This window comes from Bos javanicus, chromosome 8 (genome assembly GCF_032452875.1).
Source record: "Bos javanicus breed banteng chromosome 8, ARS-OSU_banteng_1.0, whole genome shotgun sequence".
In the NCBI taxonomy this organism is placed as follows: domain Eukaryota; kingdom Metazoa; phylum Chordata; class Mammalia; order Artiodactyla; family Bovidae; genus Bos; species Bos javanicus.
Window position 1 is genome coordinate 52,877,712 of NC_083875.1, and position 16,118 is coordinate 52,893,829.

General features: G+C 40.9%; 1 protein-coding gene across 2 annotated transcripts in view; it reads left to right on the forward strand.

Moving 5' to 3' along the window:
- Positions 1 to 16,118, forward strand: part of PCSK5 (proprotein convertase subtilisin/kexin type 5) — a 516,633-nt gene that overhangs the window by 405,696 nt on the left and 94,819 nt on the right. For both annotated transcript variants that reach the window (XM_061425568.1, XM_061425565.1), the window contains exons 21-22: positions 1,939 to 2,041; positions 10,628 to 10,764. In XM_061425568.1, the coding sequence (XP_061281552.1) occupies positions 1,939 to 2,041; positions 10,628 to 10,764 (240 nt within the window). The remainder of the gene's footprint in view (positions 1 to 1,938; positions 2,042 to 10,627; positions 10,765 to 16,118) is intronic.

Below are 16,118 nucleotides of genomic sequence, written 5' to 3' on the forward strand. Positions count from 1 at the left end.
CTTTTGCGTGAATTAGTAAAGGGTGCTGCTCCCTACAGAGGCAGAGGCTGCCCACACCAGAGTGCCTGGCTTGGTGAGATGAACCTGGGGGGAGCAGTGGTTTTCCGCCTCAACTAGATTTGGGCTTTTAGTGCAGTGAACAACCTCTGCGTTCTTTTCCCCCTCTGGTTCCTCACTCTTTCGGGGCTAGGACTTCTGGGAGTCACTCCTGGGCTAAGAACCACAGTCCCACTCTAAAAATTATACTTTTCTGGTCCACAATGCATCCTGGCAATGAAGAAAAGAATCCAAGATATGCAGGGTGGGCCACTGTTAGATTCTTGCTCTGCTCTGAGTATATATTCTTCCCCATTAATTAACAAAACCAATAGACTTAGTCTCTGTGAAAGGCTTTTTCTGCTATGTAAAGGCAAATTCTAGTTGCCTCTTCATTTTCACTTCTGTGCTTTAGTGCTAGCAAGTGGAAGATTTATGTAAGTAAGGTCTGCCTTACCCAATTCTGCTAGTTCAGTAAAGCTATGGGGAAAGGCAGAGGGGTGGACTTCACTCCCCTCCTCATCAGTAAAGTTCAAGTTTCCAGGGCTTTTTGCAAGACAACTGCAATAAATCAGGCTGTGAACCTTGGAGTTTGAGTTAGACCATTTGACTTAACCAGGGGCAAGTCTTGCCCCATCCCTCTTCTGGCTGGCTGGATCTCAAACCGACAACGCAAAAGGCTTACAGGGCTGTGAAAGTTGGAAGTGAGGTAGAGGGGCAAGAGAAGTTGTGACTCGACTGAAATCTGAAACTATATTTCCTGAGTGTAATCAGTTTCCACATCATACAAAGTGGGTCTTCGGATCTGACTGAGATATTTTTCCACTTTTTTTTTTTCTTTTTAAGACAATGACAATGTAGTGTGGATAAAGGGTTGAATTCAATGAATGGAGACCCATTATTGGATTATCACCAGCAATAAAGCTGGCTTCTCTTCACTGCCTTTGCCATGTGAAAAAATTTTTAAATGTCCCCAAGTTTGTTAAACTTTTATGAAACGTTCATGTGGGAAGGCCTCATATGGGTTTTTCCTTGGGAAAGATGAACTTCTCTGGCTATCTCCTTATTGTTACTCTCTCAGGGTGAGATGCAGCTCACATCTGTCCAATGTCAGCCAAGATTTAATTGGCATTTCTGGCTAGTAATCACAATCAACCCCTCACCCTGGAGCAGTGGGACAAGATCTGGGCAGGTCATGCCTGTGGCTTGACCTCAACCAGGATTATACCTGGGGTCTCTGTGGGCCAGGAGCCCTCAGGTTTTAACAGGAAAGTTAGTAGGAACTCAGTAAGGGGGTCCTGTAGGACACCCCACCCCAGCCTCTTTCTACTTATATAACACATATAACACTTATATAACACATCTATAACACATGTTGACTAGATTCAGAATAATGTCACTGCCTTGTAACTTTCTGACATTCTAACTTCTGGGACCTGTGGGAAAGTAATAGTTGTAACTATAAAGGAAATCAACTCTTAATATTCATTGGAAGGACTGGTGCTGAAGTTGAAGCTCCAATACTTTGGCCACCTGATGCGAAGAGCTGACTCATTGGGAAAGACTCTGATACTGGGACGGATAGAAGGCAGGAGGAGAAGGGGACAACAGAGGATGAGACGGTTGGATGGCATCACTGACTCAATGGACATGAGTATGAGCAAACTCAGGGAGATAGTGAAGGACAGGGAAGTCTGGCATGCTGCAGTTCACAGCGTTGCAAAGAGTCGGACGTGACTTAGCAACTGAACAACAGCAACGTAAGGTCAGGATTTAGGACTGGTTGCTGAGTCATTCAATGTCTCTTCTCTCTGAATTGTCTCCACTGTTTTTTCATAGCCACAGAGGGATCTGGCTGCTCTCATGTAGAAATAAGATAAACAACTAGATTTTGTTCCCCAGGAGAATACGTCGATGAGCATGGCCACTGCCAGATCTGCGAAGCCTCGTGTATCCAGTGCCGAGGACCAACCCAGGAAGACTGCACAGGCTGCCCTGTCACGAGGTGAGTGACCTTTCTCAGTAGCTCCTGGGGTTGCAAGCTCATGAGAGGCAGGATGGAGAGAAGAGGTACTTACCACCTGGAGGCACCCCTTGAGCATACAAAAAAAAGAATCAGATTCCTTCCCCTGACATAGAAAACCACTGTGGTCTGGCCACAGCTCACTTCTGTTGCATCCTCTTGCCATGGTACCCCATAACCACCATAAGAATAGGTTCCCTGGACACTAGATAAGCCTTCTCATCAATGAAGGTGGTGATGGCTTTGATGCCTAGAATCTCATCCCTTTCTGCACACCCATCCTTCAACCATCATCTCCGTCTGCTGATAAAATATCTACTCACATTTCTAGAGTCAATTCAAGGGTGAACTGTTCTATGAAAGCATTTGTTACCTCTTTCCAATATTAAACCTCACCTTTATGTCCCCTATACTCTGTACAAACTTCCACAATTGCACTTGTGACATTTTAAGACACTGATTCACAAATCTATTTGTTAGACTGTAAGCCCCTTAAAACACTCATCTTTGTACCTCCATTATCTATCACAGTGCTAAGAAAATAGGCACTCAGTCAATGTTTGGTAACTGAACGAATGAGGAAATAGCAAATCTCTGAATGGGACAAGCATCTTTGCTAATCACTGAGAATCTCTAGTGAAGAGAGTTGGGAGCACACTGTATTTTTTAATCAATATTCCTCTATTAATAAATTCTAGTATGTAATATTTGTTGGTCTCATCACTGCTCTGATAAATGCAAAGGAAGCAGGGTCTCTCCCAAGATCAATATAATGAGGCTGCTCCAGTGGCAAGTAAATCTCTAGCATGGACATCCCCTCTGCCATGCACAAGAGTTATTTCTTCTTCTTTTCCAATTTGGATTCCTTTTGTTTCTTTTTCTGCTCTGATTGCTGTGGCCAAAATTTCCAAAACTATGTTGAATAGTAATGGTGAAAGTGGGCACCCTTGTCTTGTTCCTGACTTTAGAGGAAATGCTTTCAATTTTTCACCATTGAGGATAATGTTTGCTGTGGGTTTGTCATATATAGCTTTTATTATGTTGAGGTATGTTCCTTCTATTCCTGCTTTCTGGAGAGTTTTTATCATAAATGGATGTTAAATTTTGTCAAAGGCTTTCTCTGCATCTATTGAGATAATCATATGACTTTTATTTTTCAATTTGTTAATGTGGTGTATTACATTGATTGATTTGTGGATATTGAAGAATCCTTGCATCCCTGGGATAAAGCCCACTTGGTCATGGTGTATGATCTTTTTAATTTGTTACTGGATTCTGATTGCTAGAATTTTGTTAAGGATTTTTGCATCTATGTTCATCAGTGATATTGGCCTGTAGTTTTCTTTTTTTGTGGCATCTTTGTCAGGTTTTGGCATTAGGGTGATGGTGGCCTCATAGAATGAGTTTGGAAGTTTACATGATCCTCTACATAGAAAACCCTAAAGAATCCACCAGCAAATTACTAGAACTAATCAATGAATATAGTAAAGTTGCAGGATATAAAATCAACACACAGAAATCCCTTGCATTCCTATACACTAATAATGAGAAAATAGAGAAATTAAGGAAACAATTCCATTCACCATTGCAACGAAAAGAATAAAATACTTAGGAATATATCTACCTAAAGAAACTAAAGACCTATATATAGAAAACTATAAAACACTGGTCAAAGAAATCAAAGAGGACACTAATAGATGGAGAAATATACCATGTTCATGGATTGGAAGAATCAATATAGTGAAAATGAGTATACTACCCAAAGCAATTTATAGATTCAATGCAATGCCTATTAAGCTACCAACGGTATTCTTCACAGAGCTAGAACAAATAATTTCACAATTTGTATGGAAATACAAAAAACCTTGAATAGGCAAAGCAATCTTGAGAAAGAAGACTGGAACTGGAGGAATCAACCTGGCTGACTTCAGGCTCTACTACAAAGTCACAGTCATCAAGACAGTATGGTACTGGCACAAAGACAGAAATATAGATCAATGAAACAAAATAGAAAGCCCAGAGATAAATCCACGCACATATGGACACCTTATCTTTGACAAAGGAGGCAAGAATATACAATGGATTAAAGACAGTCTCTTCAACAAGTGGTGCTGGGAAAACTGGTCAACCACTTGTAAAAGAATGAAACTAGAACACTTTCTAACACCATGCACAAAAATAAACTCAAAATGGATTAAAGATCTAAACGTAAGACCAGAAACTATAAAACTCCTAGAGGTGAACATAGGCAAAACACTCTCTGACATACATCACAGCAGGATCCTCTATGACCCACCTCCCAGAATATTGGAAATAAAAGCAAAAATAAACAAATGGGACCTAATTAAACTTAAAAGCTTCTGCACAACAAAGGAAAGTATAAGCAAAGTGAAAAGATAGCCTTCAGAATGGGAGAAAATAATAGCAAATGAAGCAACTGACAAACAACTAATCTCAAAAATATACAAGCAACTCCTACAGCTCAATTCCAAAAAAATAAATGACCCAATCAAAAAATGGGCCAAAAAACTAAATAGACATTTCTCCAAAGAAGACATACAGATGGCTAACAAAGACATGAAAAGATGCTCAACATCAATCATTATCAGAGAAATGCAAATCAAAACCACTCTGAGGTACCATTTCACACCAGTCAGAATGGCTGCGATCCAAAAGTCTACAAGCAATGAATGCTGGAGAGGGTGTGGAGAAAAGGGAACCCTCTTACACTGTTGGTGGGAATGCAAACTAGTACAGCCACTGTGGAGAACAGTGTGGAAATAGAACTGCCTTATGATCCAGCAATCCCACTGCTGGGCATACACACTAAGGAAACCAGAATGGAAAGAGACACGTGTACCCCAATGTTCACTGCAGCACTGTTTATAATAGCCAGGACATGGAAGCAACCTAGATGTCCATCAGCAGATGAATGGATAAGAAAGCAGTGGTACATATACACAATGGAGTATTACTCAGCCATTAAAAAGAATACATTTGAATCAGTTCTAATGAGGTGGATGAAACTTGAGCCTATTATACAGAGTGAAGTAAGCCAGAAAGAAAAACACCATTACAGTATACTAATGCATATATATGGAATTTAAAAAGATGGTAACAATAACCCTGTGTACGAGACAGCAAAAGAGACACTGATGTATAGAACAGTCTTTTGGACTCTGTGGGAGAGGGAGAGGGTGGGATGATTTGGGAGAATGGCATTGAAACATGTATAATATCATATATGAAATGAGTTGCCAGTCCAGGTTCAATGCATGATACTGGATGCTTAGGGCTGGTGCACTGGGATGACTCAGAGGGATGGTATGGGGAGGGAGGAGGGTTCAGGATGGGGAACACATGTATACCTGTGGTGGATTCATTTTGACATATGGCAAAACCAATACAATATTGTAAAGTTAAAAAATAAAATAAAAATTAAAATTTAAAAAAAAGTTATTTCATCTAATTCTTTATCTGGACTCTAATACCCTGAGCATAAACTGTTGTGTATTTGTCTCTTTATTCTCTAGTGATCAGCACACAGTAATAAATCAATAAATATATGTTTTACCAATCCTGATAAAGTATATAACTAACATCATGAGCTTGGCTCTCCAATTAACTCCCTCAGAAAGAAGAAAAGAAAGAGGGAGGGAGGGAGGGAGGGAGGGAAAGAAGGAGAGAGGGAGGGAGGAAAAGAAAGAAAAGGGGGAGAAAGAAAGAAAGAAAGGAGGGAAGGAGGTAAAGAAGGAAACAAAAGAAGTGTCTTACTAGGAATTCTTAATGCTGTGATAACATTTTCTAAATGTCTCTTTAAGATACCTATGACTCTTGAATTTGTGTTAAGTCAGCTTTGAGGCATATTATTAGACACAGACACCATTTTGAAAATACATCCTGTTTCTCCTGTTTCTCCTTTAAGTCCTCACCATATCAACAATCAAACCCTACACCATGTTTGAACATCTTTGAACTAAGGGAACTTGTTAGTATTTGTTTAATAAGGCAGCTACCATCATCCAGTGTACACTGCAGAAGTCATGACTGTCCCAGGCTCACCAGGAGTGAAAAAAAGTTCAACTACCATCAATGGCCATTTTTAAAAATCTAAGCTCATTGGTACAAGATCAGAGGTCTCCTGGGCCATGTGGATAGTCTGGCTTCAGCAGCCCATGGTTTAGCTTTTGAAGACAGAAAAGCAAGTGTGTAGATCTCAGAAACTATTTTGAAAAATATAGTCATTGACTTGTTTGTTCTCAAAAGGGCAGCAAGGTATTTTCTTTAGGTGTTCTCCAAAGTATTTCCTTGACTGGAATCAGGTCTATTCAAGGCAATCTTCAGCACCTGCTTTATGTCCAGTTTTGAGTTAGGTGCAAACTCCATTTTTTTTTTAATAGGTGACTTGGGGGTGGTGGGTCAAAGTCAAGGGCTGATGCACTCAGGGACCAGAACACTGGGACAGCTTTTACACCCTAGGCCTGAAGCAAAACCTGTAGCCTTAGAAGAAAAGAGGCTTGATAGAAACTGGAGCTGGAGGGGACATAACCACTCCAGAAACATGCAAGGAGGAACCTAAGCTGTGGCTCCAGAAGGAATAATTACCATAACCTCTCTCCTCCCATCCTCAGATCTCCTGCTGGTGTTTCCTTTCTTTGTCTGAAACATCTGAATCCCAAAGGAAAACACCACCTACAAGTGAGGAAAGTGAGCTTAGGAATGCAGTCTCTAGTGGGCACTAGTAGGCACAGCAGGCCAGAGACTGGCAGAAAATGGACATGGGGTAGCAGTAAGGTGGGGCAAACGGGACAAACAGGACTAAAGGGCCCTCTGGGTTTCTTTCTAATCTTACGCTTTGGGAGGATCTCTAGTACTGACAGAATAAAGGTCATCCCTAAAGGAGTTTTTATCTGGGAAAGAAATGTTAACTTAGAGGTTTTCCTAATATGAGAGAGAAGAAAATCAGTGGGAATGTAGGTGAAATAAGATTGTGCATGTGCTGATAATTGGTGAAGCTGAAAGATGAGTACCTGAGTGGTGGTGGGGGTGGTGGTTTCTGTTATGTATTGTTTATTTTACATGTTTAAGTTTTTCCATAATAAAAATTTTTTAAATCATTTAACTCTGAAGTTGTTTTACAGGAAATTGAAAAGCCCTTTCTTTATCTTCTAGTTTTCCCTTTGGTGGTGGTGGCGGTTTAGTCACTTGTTGAGTCTGACTTTTGTGACCCCAGGGACCATACACAGCCCACCAGGATCCTCTGTCCATGGGATTTCCCAGGCAAGAATACTGGACTGGGTTGCCATTACATTTTCTACAAACCTTTGGGTTTATTTTGCTCCTTCGAGATGATTTAAAACTTGGGGTACAGTCTTTGTCATGGCTATATAACATGTATCAGGTTGGCCAAAATGTTTGTTTGGGTTTTTCCATAATATCGTACGGAAAAATCCGAATGAACTTTCTGCCCAGTTCAATCGCTCTATAATGTCATGGTCCTCACTGCCCAAGATAATTTCCCAACCCAGTCCTGAGGAATTGCAGAGCCCATGAACTAATTAAAAACACGTAAAAGTTTTCTGACCCACCCTCAAATGTTTTATTTGATCTGTTTCGAGAACTCAGGGGGAAAAAACCCTTTTGTCAGATTTAATTCTGTTACAACATTACCAAGAAATTACAGTAAATACTCTTGTGACGGTTTTAGTTAGGCAAACCAACAGTCAACAGGGAGGTCCAGCTAACCCTAACTTGCATCTTTTCTGTTTCAGTTCACTTCTCTCTCTCTCTCTCTCTCTCTACACACACACACACTGGGGTCTCTGGAAAATTTAGTGCCAATGTTGAGAACTTCACCTCCAGCAGCTCTTCCAGCATTTGGTTTTACACCTTCTTCCTTTCCATGAGGCCTGTGGGACTCAGAATGGTTCACTGCTAATGAAAGGGCCAAGAGCATATGTGACCTGGGGACAGTAGGGCTTCCCCAAGTACAAATAAGCTTGCTTGGGTATCTCAGAAATCCACAAACTGGATGACTGGTGTCCCAGAGATGGCTGGAGTTGGCTTTAAAGAAAATTTTCATCAGCCCCATGAAGCCCAGACTAAGATAATCTCTTTTCCTCCACTAGGGGAGATCTGTTGGTATCTGTGGGAATCTGTGTCACTTGAGATGGGACTTTTCTTCAAGTTCCTTAACAATTTTTCTTAAGGAAGTTGGGGTGGGGGAGTTTGCAGGAGATGATGTAATTCCGTCCTTCACTCAAACACAACTAGTTTCCTTATCATTCAATCTTTATAAAGAATTATGTTCTTACAAAAACTGCATATGTCACGTGTGCTTTCTTCAAGGTAGGGATAGAGGGAGGTGGCTTAAAGCACAATTATTTGCTTAGGGCTGTCTTAAACTCAGGCTCTCAAGTAAATGCAGACAGCCCTTCCCCTACATCAACATGGCAGCACTACACACTTTGCTTCACTGCCACACCCACTCAAGTTTCTGAACGGTTTTAAAAGGTTCCAACCATTGACAGTATTAGATCACTCTCTCAAGAGAAATAATTGCCCCCAAAACCAATCTGTCATCTCTTCCCACAACAAATAAAACGATGATGTGCTTTCCATCTTTTTCTTAATTTAGCAAGAAAATGAACCTTCACAAATAAACATGCCCCATTCTCCTTCTTAGTGAAGAACAGAGTAGTTCACTTGTTTAAAAACCTCAGAAAGCTCTTATATAGTTTTTTCATAAAGGGAGGTTTTTCTCATGTTTCTTTTTTTTTTAACTAGCCACATCCAAATTATTCCTTGACAAATCCTCTAGCTCAGAGACCACAGCCAGGGTGGGGTCAGGATTTCCCAGCTAGCATTAGTGCCATCAGCTGAACGTCTGGCATAAGAGCACAGGCTTCCCATTCCAGGTTGTGGTGCGGGAGATCTATTCTGACGTGGACAGCCAGATGTGTGTGCGTGTCTTTTTTAGGGCTGGGACTCCACACACTGCAGTGGCCAAAAGTATTATTCACGCCATTGTGCTGGGTAGGGTGACCAGAACCTGAGGGGCTGAGGATCCAAGAACAAGGCGACCTTCTTGTGTGGTTGGCCTGAATTCCATTCTGTTTCCAAGCAGATGCAAATGACACAGACTTTCAGGGATGAGGTGGAAGATTGCAAGCAACACATACTCAGGATGCCTTGTCCCCACCCCAGTTTCCACCAAACCCAGGATTGAAATGCCAGTCCTCCATGTAGGGCTGATTCCAGCTATGGAAACAGAAGAAGTCTGACAAACCAATGCCACCCCAGGAATGAGCTGTGACATCGTTCTGGGTGGAGAGAGGAAGAACCCCTAGCAGTGTTTGCAGGCCTTCAGCTCTCCCAGACATGGATACCAGCATCACGCCCCCCGGGGAGCACGTGTGTGCTACTACTCGGTCACCCTCAGGACTGACACAGTAACCACTGCTCTAAGGAAGATCTCTGAGACACTGGTTTGCACCACCTGTATGACTTAGGTAGGAGTCATTTAGCAAGTTCCACAGTAACCTAGACCACCAGTTTTTTGAGAAGTTTTCAAAGTAAATTCCCTAGACCAGCACCATGAGTACAATCCAAGAACTTGTCAAAAATGCAGATTCTTGGCTCTCTCCCCCAAGGCACGACTGAATCTGAAACTCTGGGGTTGGAGCTCCCCAGCTCACTTCATCCATTTACATTATTCATCCGACTTGCACTTAGACATTGTGTATTTTTTTCTGAGCAAAATCTTAGACACTGTGTATTTTTTTTTTTTCTGAGCAAAATTCTTGGATACAATTTACTTCATCACATGGGATTACTTTGCAAGGGAAAGAAGAAAGAAAACTTTGAAAATATTAACCATGACATTATGATATATATATATACTGCATTGTATAAAACCAAAGGTTTTAGAAGCCCACATACTAACTTATCTGTGGTGCCCTTGTAGGTGATGGCAAACATGGTCAGAAAATAGAGACTGTGGTACCCTATACACCAGGAAACACTTGCAAAAATGACACCCCAAATCAGAGTTCATTGATTACTCGCCATATGTGTACGTCAAGTTTATAAGTAGCACCTAAACTACAGGATGGTGCTTCTTCAAGAGCCCTTGGACTTGACGTTTCCTTGCAAAGTGTGGGCACACTGATAACTAAAGAAAGATACTTTCTCCAAAGCCTCTGGATTCAAAGACCACTAAAGTGCCTTGAAAGTTCAAAGACCCCCATCTCAGTGTTGACTGGGTTTGGCTAGAGCCTACCATGCAGGTTTAATCCCCAGGGCACTGGTTAATTTATTTGAAACCAGAATCAAGATTACATCCACAGCCGGTTCCTGGCATGCCTGCTGTTGGGTCCAAATCTTTGGCCAAGGATGGGTACGTGACTAATGCTCCCCATGTTCTAAGATGATCAGTCCCAGGCATCACCCTTGTTTCTGGAACAATGAAACCAAGTCTGTGCAGAAAAACACAAACACCACATGTTCTAATACTTAATGCCATCCCACAAAGCCACCCTTACAAACTAAACGTCTGCTTGCCTCTAGGGTTTTGGATGATGGCCGCTGTGTTTTGAACTGCTCCTTGGGCAAATTTGAATTCAGGAACCAATGTCATCCATGTCACTTCACCTGCCAAGAATGCCAAGGAGATGAGCCTTCCAACTGTACCTCCTGTGGAGTAGGTAAGGGGGTCTGGTTGCTCATTTCTTCCCCTTTCTTCAACTTGCTCTCCCACTGGACATTACTTTGTTTGACTCAGAAGCCTCATCTCTGGGGAAGAGGCAGGTGAGATTAGACAGCTGTTCATTAAAGAATATGTACAACCTTGAAGTGTCTGCATATTGTCAGAACATAAGTTCACAATGCTAGAGACACAGACCTGCTTCCCCTGAGGAGGTGAGAGGGAAGCTAAGAGATGTTTTTCCAGAGAAGGAGAAAGTAAGGGCATGCAAACATGATGACAGGCACGAGCTAGACAGCAAAGCTAAGCTTCACTGAAGTGAAAGTGAAAAGCTAGGAAATTAAGACAGACACATTCAGTCTTCAGGAGAAACAGCCTAAGAGAGGTTGTGTCAGGGTCCCTGCAGCCCTGAGTGACGCCATTTAGAAGCTATCAGAGCCCTGTGGGATGGCAGGGTAATCTTTTCCAAACACAAATATGACCTTTACTGTCCCAGACCTTCACAATTCTAAAGTTTCTGCTGTCAATAAATTATATTCTATGATCACTCTGGTCCTCTGCAGTTTGACCCTTGACTGCTCTCTAGCCTCCCTACATACTCTGTCCCCAAATTTGACTTCATGAGGGGCTGATTTCTATTTTATATAATTAAATTTACTTATCTTTAATTGAAGGATAATTGCTTTACAATACTGTGTTGGTTTCTGCCAAACATCAGTATAAATCAGCCATAGGTATATCTATGTCCCCTCCCTCCTTGAACCTCCCTCCCAACTTCTTCCCCACTCTAGGTTGTTACAGAGCTCTGGTTCGAGTTCCCCGAGTCATACAACAAATTCCCACTGGCTACCTATTTTACATATGTTAATGAATATGTTTCCATGTTACTCTCTCCATTCATTCCACTTTCTCCTTCCTCCCACTCCCCATATCCATAAGTCTGTTCTCTATGTCTGAGTCTCCACCGCTGTCCTTCAAATAGGTTCAGGGACTGATTTATATTTTATTTGCCCTACACTTTAAAAATTTGAATGAAATTGGGAAATTAAAAAAATTTTTTCTCTTGAAAACCTGGAAGATTTGGCAACACTGTGTCTTCTGGTGCTCAAATGATTGACTAGAGACCTCCAGGCTGCTCTCCATTTGCCATAGTCCCCACCCCTCCCAGCTGTCTCACTGATCCTGAGGCTGTCAGTTACCATCATCACGACATTTACATGGTTTTACTGGTGGGAAAGAATTATTTAGCTTTATTCTTGCTTGTCATAAAACAAAGAAAAATGAAGAATAAATCAATAGTATCATGCATTTGCAGAAAAATGAGGGAAAACACATATCTTTGTGTAAATTAAAATGATTTGTGTTTGTAAACAAAGTATATCTGTTCAATTTTACCTCTACCCTGCTTATTCTGTTTCCTTCCTCACCTATAAGATGGTGATCATGGCTGCCTCCTTTAGGATTATTATGAAAATGAAATGAGATAAAATAATAAAGCACTTAGAACAAGGTGAACTGCACAGGAAGCACACAAAAAATATTAATAATGATTATTATTACTACTACTGTTATTGTTTGTACCCACTTACTTCTATGGGTATTTCAGTCTCTAGCTGAGTTAGGTTTCTGTACAGCAGAAATTAAACACAACTTTTTTTTTTTTTTTAACATTTGTTAATATCACCACTGATCTCATCAGAAAAGTTTTTGAGGACTGAAGAAGTGTCAGGCTCAAAAGTGCATACAATAAACCCAACATTTAAATCAACTAGACTTCAATAAAAAATTTTAAATGTATTGTGCCACTCCTGTGTATAAGTTACTCTACATAGGTGCCTCGGAAGATACAGTAAATGATAGCATGATACTCACATTCAAGTTAACAATCTAACAAACAGGTTTGTCCTCGTGTATTATAAAATGAGAAGATATTAGATAAAGACTGAATGAATGGCAGTAACCCTACCACATGTCACTAATTTCAGCTGTAGTGAGCAAAAGAGGCTTCCTGAAGAGGGGATGGTTGGGCAGATTCTGATTAGCAGGGTTTTCTGCCTATTAAGAGTGCTATATCCCAAGTCCATGTATTAGGGCAGCTAATCCATGATGCAGTGCTACAGAAGATAGATGATGGAATGGATGCAGTTCTGTATCAAGAGGCTTTATTCAAAGGCTGAAATTCCTCTGTCTAGGGAGCCCCATCCACACACATAAGCCTCTCCCAACTCTTTGCAGAAACTTCACCTCTTGCTGAATTGTAACTTTGTTAAAGTTAGGTCTGAATCCTTTTGGAAAGGCAGAAGGCTAGCTCTATTGGTGAAAATTCACTCTAGACTCTCACCCCAGTTTATCCTCTACTAAACTGAACCCTAAGCTAAATTCTACCAATTATACAGTAGCTGCAGTAAGCAAAATGTTGAAGTAAACTTTATAAAGTTTATTTTCAGAGTCCTCAGCCTTTCCTTCTTCCTTCCCAGCAATCCTGTTCCCATCCTGCCTGCAACCTTCAACCTTCTTTACCTCTGGCAAACATCCAATGACTTCACATTGGTCCACCCTCCCTTCTAACAGAATCAGCTGCCAAGAAATACTCTGAAAACAATTAATTACTCTTCAGTATAAATGAAAGCCAACCTGAACCTCTCTGGGAGTTCTTTGCTTTTTAACTTTTGTCTCACATTGCCACATGAAAGGATTTGGCACCTAACAAAAATATCAGCCCTTCTACTATCAGAACCAACTTCTCCTACATATCATTACAGGAACTTAAATTCTGAGATTCTGGGCAAGTAGCCAAAATTTTATGTATGATATGCAAATCACTGAGGTATCCAAATTATCACCCAAGGCTAAGTGAGCTGCCATGCTGTCAAGCTATTAGAAATATGATCAAATCTTGGCATAATCCTGACCCAAGCAGGTGGGGAAAGCCTGCCATTTTTAAGGTGCCTAAGTGACTTCCTTTTGCACAGTCCATGTATTTTAAACAAGACCCTTTAAATATCTGTCCTTTAAGCCCAAAGTATAATACCCAAAGGGGTTCAAATAACAAAGCCATATCTGAACAACCAAAATGGAATTGAATAACATTTCTTCTAATATCTGAAATCATCATCATTCATTTTTAAGATTTTTGATCCAGTTGGATATGTTTGAAAAACAGGAATGTTGATAAATATGAATTCACTCACTCATTCATTCAATCATTCAATAAATATATATTTAAAACCCATAACCATATGCCAAGCTGTTCCCAAGCCTCCGGATCCTGAGTTGACATCAAGGAAAGGTGTAGGGGGTGGACAGGAGGGTGGAGGATAGGGTGGGCTTGCCACTGCTAGCCTTCACATCTTACTACCTATGTGTGGGAAGGCTGGCACTCTGTAAAGCAGGATCTTTTCTCAATGAGTCATGGTGGACTGAAAAGAACACAGCTTGGAAAGTTGACCTTTGTGTGGTCTCTTGAGATTCCAGGTCCCACCAGATTAGGATTCTGTGCTCCAAACCTTGATCTGTAGCTGCAGAATCACCAAAGGCACGCTGCATCCTCCCAAACACTCCCTTCCTTTAGAGGATAATGTTCTTCCAGGTCTAACTTGGAAACTGCAAACACTTTTCTTTTTTAACTACCTCTTTGGAGGCTCTCTTTATATTCCTTGACCTATAAGGACCAGCAGACTTCTGGCATGAAAATACCATCAGATAAAAAGGGCGCTTCAGAGTTCATAATTCAACGGTGTGGTTTTTAAATTGTATTTCAAATAGGACTTTAATTAAATAAGAAAATTATGTTAAATCTTTTTAAAGTGTCTAGCTTACAGGTTAAAGAAACACCTGATTGTTGGCAAATTTATGCGGTTCAATTTAATATTATTCTGACTTTTGGATTTTGCACTTGTAACATGAGGTCAGCACTATCTTTAGAAATCTGGCAGCCTTGCTTCTCGAAGGTCAATGGTTCAGGATCTTCATGTGGTAGATCACATGATGAGCAAGCTCTAGACCCAGTTGTTTTAGGGAACACAGGTATTTCAAAACTAGAAGCACATGGGAGACCTGATTCACGGAAGACAGATGCCCTGGGCACATGCAGCACAAGTGAAAACTCCAGGAGGCCGGGGGTGGGAGGCAGAGGATTTCAGGTGCATCTACATTAATCGTGTGCATTTAAGTGTGTGATTAGAACTGATTAGAATCCTTTTGCATTGATCATGATAGTTTGCATCCATTTCTCCAGTGGCAACATTAGATTGGCAACAGTATGAAAAGGCAAAATGATATGATACTGAAAGAGGAACTCCCCAGGCCAGTAGGTGCCTAATATGCTACTGGAGATCAGTGGAGAAATAACTCCAGAAAGAATGAAGGGATGGAGCCAAAGCAAAAACAATTCCCAGTTGTGGATGTGACTGGTGATAGAAGCAAGGTCCGATGCTGTAAAGAGCAATATTGCATAGGAACCTGGAACGTCAGGTCCATGAATCAAGGCAAATTGGAAGTGATCAAACAGGAGATGGCAAGAGTGAACGTTGACATTCTAGGAATCAGCAAACTAAAATGGACTGGAATGGGTGATTTTAACTCAGATGACCATTATATCTACTACTGCAGGCAGGAATCCCTTAGAAGAAATGGAGTAGCCATCATGGTCAACAAAAGAGTCTGAAATGCAGTACTTGGATGCAATCTCAAAAACGACAGAATGATCTCTGTTTGTTTCCAAGGCAAACCATTCAATATCACAGTAATCCAAGTCTATGCCCCAACCAGTAATGCTGAAGAAGCTGAAGTTGAAAGGTTCTATGAAGACCTACAAGATCTTTTAGAACTAACACCCAAAAAAGATGTCCTTTTCATTATAGGGGACTGGAATGTAAAAGTAGGAAGTCAAGAAACACCTGGAGTAACAGGCAAATTTGGCCTTGGAATACAGAATGAAGCAGGGCAAAGGCTAATAGAGTTTCGCCAAGAGAACACATTGGTCATAGCAAACACCCTTTTCCAACAACACAAGAGAAGACTTTACACATGGACATCATCAGATGGTCAACAACGAAATCAGATTGATTATATTCTTTGCAGCCAAAGATGGAGAAGCTCCATACATTCAACAAAAACAAGACCAGGAGCTGACTGTGGCTCAGATCATGAACTCCTTATTGCCAAATTCAGACTGAAATTGAAGAAAGTAGAGAAAACCACTAGACCATTCAGGTATGACCTAAATCAAATCCCTTATGATCATACAGTGGAAGTGAGAAATAGATTTAAGGGACTAGATCTGATAGATAGAGTACCTGATGAACTATGGACTGAGGTTTGTGACACTGTACAGGTGACAAGTATGAAGACCAT